The sequence below is a fragment of the Podarcis muralis genome, chromosome 11 (assembly GCF_964188315.1).
Source record: "Podarcis muralis chromosome 11, rPodMur119.hap1.1, whole genome shotgun sequence".
Classification (NCBI taxonomy): domain Eukaryota; kingdom Metazoa; phylum Chordata; class Lepidosauria; order Squamata; family Lacertidae; genus Podarcis; species Podarcis muralis.
Genome location: NC_135665.1, coordinates 65,663,432 through 65,669,610, shown reverse-complemented (window position 1 = coordinate 65,669,610; position 6,179 = coordinate 65,663,432). Strand labels below are relative to the sequence as shown.

The 6,179-nt window shown below is 48.0% G+C and overlaps 1 protein-coding gene across 1 annotated transcript; it reads left to right on the top strand.

Annotated features, from left to right (window-relative positions):
• LOC144329161 (C-C motif chemokine 21b-like) lies at positions 1–4,601 on the top strand. Its single transcript, XM_077935880.1, has 4 exons — positions 1–156; positions 1,611–1,740; positions 2,842–2,974; positions 4,111–4,601. Exons 1-3 carry the CDS (start codon positions 84–86, stop codon positions 2,960–2,962), a joined length of 324 nt encoding a protein of 107 aa, XP_077792006.1. The 5' UTR covers positions 1–83; the 3' UTR covers positions 2,963–2,974; positions 4,111–4,601.
• Positions 4,602–6,179: the final 1,578 nt, after the last annotated feature.

The window sequence follows — 6,179 nt, the reverse complement described above, 5'->3', positions numbered from 1 at the left end:
CGCACAGCAGGCAGTCCATCTCTCTTGCAGCCTCCTGACTGACAAGCCTCCTGAGAATCCAGCTGTGAACCTCTGCCCTCGAGATGGCTTTCCCTTCTCTGCCCAGCATCTGCCTCCTGGCTCTGGCTGCAGCTTTGTGCGTCTTCCAAGCCGAAGGTACTATGTGCATCTGTGTGTGTGTGAGAGAGAGACAATGTGGTGGTGGGGAGAGAGAGAGAGGGACTTAGTTTCTGGAGAGATGTTGTGATGCTTAAGCAGGCATTTAGCCCCTGCCTGCAATTTCAGGGGAGTGTGCTACTGGCATTGCAGGGCTTAGGGGGTTGCAAGAGAAGTCCCAGCCCAGAGCTCATTTCTTTCCTTGCAAGCAAGAGATGTTTCTCTTCCTTCCAGCGGCTGCTCCTGGGCTGCAGGCATCTTTTATGCTTCCTCTAGTGGGTTCTGTATTTTGTTAAAAGGCACTTCCCAAATGCTTCTTACCGTTAAAGACATTTGCTCAGCAAACCTGTCACAGCTGCCTATTGTACTCTCAGCTGGAAGCAAAAAATTCTGCCCTCAGGCAGCCCAGATTTATCTACCGAGAATAGCTGGAATCTGCAACCCGGAAACTTGAGGCAAATTGATTTGGCCACCCTCGTTTTACAAAATGCATTCTGCTCTTATTGCTGCATTGCATTATTTAATTCTGGGTTAATTAAATTTGGGGGAGGATCCAGGGTTAATTTTATTATTTAATTCTGGGAGAAGTTTCTGGGTTTATTTAATTACCATATTTCATAGGCTCGTAGAACTGTGAAGTTGGGAGGGATGCAAAGGGCAATCTAAGGACCTGCAATTTTCTTTTAAAATGCAAAGCGAACAAGCTTTGATTCTCAGGGAACTGAATTCTGTGTCCAACACCACATTCGGAACTCTTTCTGTGTTCCTGCAAAAGCCTCCCTGTGCCTATTTTACAGACGAAGGAACTGAGGCCAAGAGCCCACTAGCCTTAGAAACCCACATGGTTTAAAAAGCTGAGTTGGGGCAAGTTGACCTGTGAGCTCCAGGTCTATTGAGCAGCAAGTCATGACAAGTCACTAACACAGTTAATAGTAAAGGTAAAGGGACCCCTGACCATTAGTTGTGGACGACTCTGGGGTTGCGGCGCTCATCTCGCTTTACTGGCCGAGGGAGCCGGCGTACAGCTTCTGGGTCACGTGGCCAGCAGGACTAAGCCGCTTCTGGCGAACCAGAGCAGCGCACGGAAACGCCGTTTACCTTCCCGCCGGAGCGGTACCTATTTATCTACTTGCACTTTGACGTGCTTTTGAACTGCTAAGTTGGCAGGAGCAGGGACCGAGCAACGGAAGCTCACCTTGTCGTGGGGATTTGAAGTGCCAACCTTCTGATCGGCAAGCCCTAGGCTCTGTGGTTTAACCCACAGCGCCACCTGCATCCCTCAACACAGTTAATAGAACCACAGAAAAATAGAATTGAAGAGTTGACTCCAACCCCATGCAATGCATTCAAAACAGTCTACCAGCTTCCACATACACCTGAGTGTAGTTGGGCTTCAGAAGAGCCCATAAATGTGCCCGCCCCTCACCCAAAGTTCCCTCTCTTTTCTTATCCAGGAAGACTGAACACCGTGCAGGACTGCTGCTCTCGATTCAGCGACAAGTCTCTCCCTGTTAATGCGGCCCACCGTATACAGTCTTACGAGAACCAGGGGCCACATATGGGCTGCACTCTCCAGGCCATTGCGTGAGTACCTGGCAAATTGGGGAGGGGGTTCCTGGGAATGCAGAGACCACCCTGTGCTCCAGATAATGGTCACCCCCATCCTATATTCAAAGCACTCAGCTTCCTCCTAAGACTCAAATGAGCTGTAGTTCACCCCCTACAGAACTGCAATTCCCCACAGCGCCAGCAAACTACAGTTCTCTGAAGTCTTCCCCGGGGGGTGTCTACTTTAAATGTGCTTTAAACTCCCTTGGGCTCTCCAGTCACACATCCATGTAGGTATCCCCCAAGTTAGGATCCAGGGGAAGGCAGTGTGGTGTAGTGGTTAGAGTGTTGGATTGAGCAGGGTTCAAATACCCGCTCGGCCATGAAGCTCACTATGAGCCAATCACACTGCCTCTTGAGCTAACCTAACTCACAGGGTTGTTGTGGGGATTCAGTGAGGGCTTGGAGAGGTCCGGGTTCAAATCCCTACTTGGCCATGAAGCTGAAGGGATGACCTTTAGGACAGTCCCTGCCTCTCAGCCTAGCCTACCCTACCTCACAGGGTTGCTGTGGGGGATTAAAGGAGGAAAGTGAAGACCTAGAGCTCCTTGGAGAAAAAGCTGGGATAGAAATGCAATAAATAAACAATAATAAATAAATATTGAGGGGGTTGAGTAGCTGGCTCTGTGAAATGTCGCAGTGCTTAAACTTTGGAACTCCCCGCCTATTGATACCAGAAAGGCGCCTTCACAGCACTCTTTTTGACATCTGTTAAAAACATTGTAGTTTGGGCAAGCCCGCCCAGATATTTAGAAAGTTGGTGCAAGTTTTAATCTGATTTTGGACTGTTGCTATTTTAACTTTTCAAATGTCTTATTCTTGTTAATTTTTCTTAATTTCTTAATTTTCTTGTTTTATCTTTTTCGTAAACGGCTTTGGGGGTTGCTGTTTTACAATCAAGTGGCGTGTGCATTTTACGGAATGAAATACCATAAAATCCTGGCTCCCTGGGCAAGGCTGTGTCTCAGCAACAGTGTCGTCTGTTAAGGGGGCAGTGCAGGTTGCAGCGTGGGGGGCTGACGAAGACCTCCCCCCCCCACCATCCTCATCCTCTTCCATTCTCCTTTCCTGGTTCAGGCTGCTCACCAAAAACGGGCGCTGGCTGTGCTTCCGTTCGGATGATGCGAACGCTCTGCAGATTGTGAAGATCCTGAACGCGAGGAGGAGCCGCAAGCAGCAAAACTCCCGAAGAGTGTAGGAGGCAGCCATGGTGAGGATCTGTGGTGACGCAGTGGGGGGAGGACAGAGGGGAGGGTGGGATGGAGCCCTAGAACTCATGGGCAGGCCACGAAGCTGGAAGATTCAGGACAGATCAAAGAAAGTCCTTCTTCGCACGGTGCATAGTTAACCTGTGGAACTCCCTGCCACAGGAGGCAGCGAGGACCACCAAGTTGGATGGCTTTGAAAGAGGATGAGACAAATTCATGGAGGATGAAAAGGCTCTTGATGACTACTACCTTTGTGGCTTAGGGCCCTTGTATTTATGAGACCGCCCCTCCTGGTCTGCCCCGCAGAGGACCTTAAGGTCCATGAATAACTTTAGTTTAGAGGTCCCGGACCCTAAGGAAGTCAGACTATCCTCCACCAGGGCCAGGGCCTCCTCAGTGATGGCTCCGATCTGGTGGAATGCTCTGTCCCAGGAGACCAGGGCCCTGCAGGATTTAACCTCCTTCCGTTGGGCCTGTAAGACAGAGCTCTTCCGCCTGGCTTTTAATCTGAATTCAGCCTGATCTTCTATTTCCCTTCTCTTCCTTCCCCCTCCCCTTTTATGAAGATCACCCGCTCTGAGACCCCACAGCTAATTCTCCCCTGGTCTCCTCGCTGGCCCAAGTAGGACCAACTCAGCCAGCTAGTCCTGGGGATTATCTAATTGATTTTTTATTTTTATTGTTATTCATGTTTTTATACTGTATTTTATGCTGCTTTTGCAATTAAGTGTTTTCAATTTGTTGTTAGCCGCCCTGAGCTCGGTTTTTGAACCAGGAAGGGTGGGGTATAAATAAAAAATTATTATTATTATTATTATTATTATTATTATTATTATTATTATTATTATTATTACCACCCAGGGTGGCTCTGCTCTGCCTCCACAGCTGGAGGGAGCAAGGCTTCTGAATACCAGTTGGAGGGGGGGCGCTCTTGAGCTCAGATTGCAGGTTTCCCAGAGGGATTTGGTAAGAAGAGCATGCTGAACTAGATGGGCCATTGGCCTGATCCAGCACAGGCTCTTCTTGTGGTCTTTTTCTGATCCAGCAGTCAGGCTCTGGTGTCCTTCTATCTTTTCCGTTTTCCCTTTTCCTGCTTCATTTGATCTCTCCAACCAACCGCCCTCCTTTTCCCCTCCAGGAGAACACGCCACCACTGCCTCGTGGACTGGAATTACGAAGAAAATCCCTCTTCCGTGAACATGGACAAAGAGACTGGCCTCTGCTCTTACCTTCTTCTCTGCAAATGTGGACCTGGGGGTGGGTGGGATGGGACCCCTTTAAATCCTCTTTCTCAGTTAATCTAGCCTCGTGTTGCTTCCTTGTAAAGCACCTTCCACTTCTCTGTTTGGTAGATTAGACGGAAAATGTCAGCTCCAGGATTTTCAGGGTGGAGAACATGGAGCCCATGGCAGCTATTCATTCAATCCTTACAAATAGAGAGAGAGATTCGGAGCTCCTGACTAGCACACACCCATGAAAGGGGCCTTTAGTCTGGGCTCAGTCCTGCTGCATTGCAGCGGGTTGGACTAAATGGCCTTTTGGGTCCCCCCCCCAACTCTACAATTCTATGATTCTATGTCTCTGATGCCAGGCCCCATCCCTGAATCATGTGAATGAATGAAATGGACATATCCCTAACCCCAGAGCAAACACAGCATAAGCCTTGCACATCTGGGCAAGGCTTTCTGTCCTTCTTCAACAATTGTATTAAAATAATAATGCTGATAAGCTAAACACTGGGTACTTCCTTCACAATGGCAGCTTCCCATTTCCCCACAATGATGGGGCCTCGAAGGCCGTGGGACTGAGCATTTCTGGCAAGCCAAGCATTGGGAAAGCCTTGGATGAATTCGTCGGATGACTGAATCTAGTCTGTTGGGGGAAAGAGGGAGAGAGAGAAATCGGTCACCTCTCCCCATATAATAGGCACTGGTTGTGGGCATTTAGGAATGGGAAAGCTGGCACTGGTGTGGCCATGCTCCCATCTTTGCAATGTCATAAGCGAAGCATGTAATCTGGTATATAAGCCTGTCTCCTTCTGCTCTCTGTAATGGTCCCCACTGTTTTATACTGCAGTTTGCTTGATTAAAAACATTTTACTTCTTACCATGTGTGTGTGGTTCCTTCCTTATTTTTTTTTGGAAAATGATATTTATTACTTTTCCAACAATTTAAACACAACATTACAAAAAAAAAGAACAATACAATACAATACAAAAACACTACCTAACACTGACACATTAAACTAACATAGCCAAACAAAAACAGTTTAAAACACATCAAACAATTTCAGTATCTTATCTTTCATTCACTTATTTCCACGGCCTCCTCACACCTCCATTTTTGTATTCCACTTCTATTAGTTGTTTCAGCAATTCCTTTCCATCTTCCTCTGTTTTCTATCCTATAATTATCTTAACACATTCTAACCTTATTTTTCCTTTAATATTCTATTAATCTATTTATACTTAATTCCTTATAACATTTCTTGGGAGCCTCATCTTCAGGATCTGTTCTTCCAGTGAGCACTCAGGGCTGATTTCCTTCAGAATGGAGAGGTTGGATCTTCTTGCAGTCCATGGGACTCTCCAGAGTCTCCTCCAGCACCAGAATTCAAAAGCATCCATTCTTCGGCCATCAGCCTTCTTTATGGTCCAGCTCTCACTTCCATACATACATGGTGTTACTACTAGTACTTAAAAAGCCCTTCACAACTTGGGACCTGTTTACCTGTAAGATCTCCTTCCTCCATATATGCCCACCTGAACACTTCAATCTGTGGAGCTGGCACAGCTGCAGGTGACACATAACACCTGCTCTGCATTTGTAAGAGCTCAATCTTTCCGTGTGGCAGCACTTAAACTTTGGAACTCCCTGCCTATTGACATCAGGCAGAGGTGACACCACTGCACTGTTTTTGCTGCCTGCTAAAATCATTTTTGGGACGCGGGTGGAGCTGTGGGTAAAACCTCAGTGCCTAGGACTTGCCGATCGCATGGTCGGCGGATCGAATCCCCGCGGCGGGGTGCGCTCCCGCTGCTCGGTCCCAGCGCCTGCCCACCTAGCAGTTCGAAAGCACCCCCGGGTGCAAGTAGATAAATAGGGACCGCTTACCAGCGGGAAGGTAAACGGCGTTTCCGTGTGCTGCGCTGGTGCTGGCTCACCAGAGCAGCTTTGTCACGCTGGCCACGTGACCCGGAAGTGTCT

Excerpts from the sequence above, each read along its gene's own strand:
- LOC144329161 (XM_077935880.1), top strand. The coding sequence starts at position 84 with ATGGCTTTCCCTTCTCTGCCCAGCATCTGCCTCCTGGCTCTGGCTGCA. Across the intron at positions 157-1,610 it reads GTGCGTCTTCCAAGCCGAAG|GAAGACTGAACACCGTGCAG; the intron begins GTACTATGTGCA and ends TTTCTTATCCAG. Across the intron at positions 1,741-2,841 it reads TGCACTCTCCAGGCCATTGC|GCTGCTCACCAAAAACGGGC; the intron begins GTGAGTACCTGG and ends TTCCTGGTTCAG.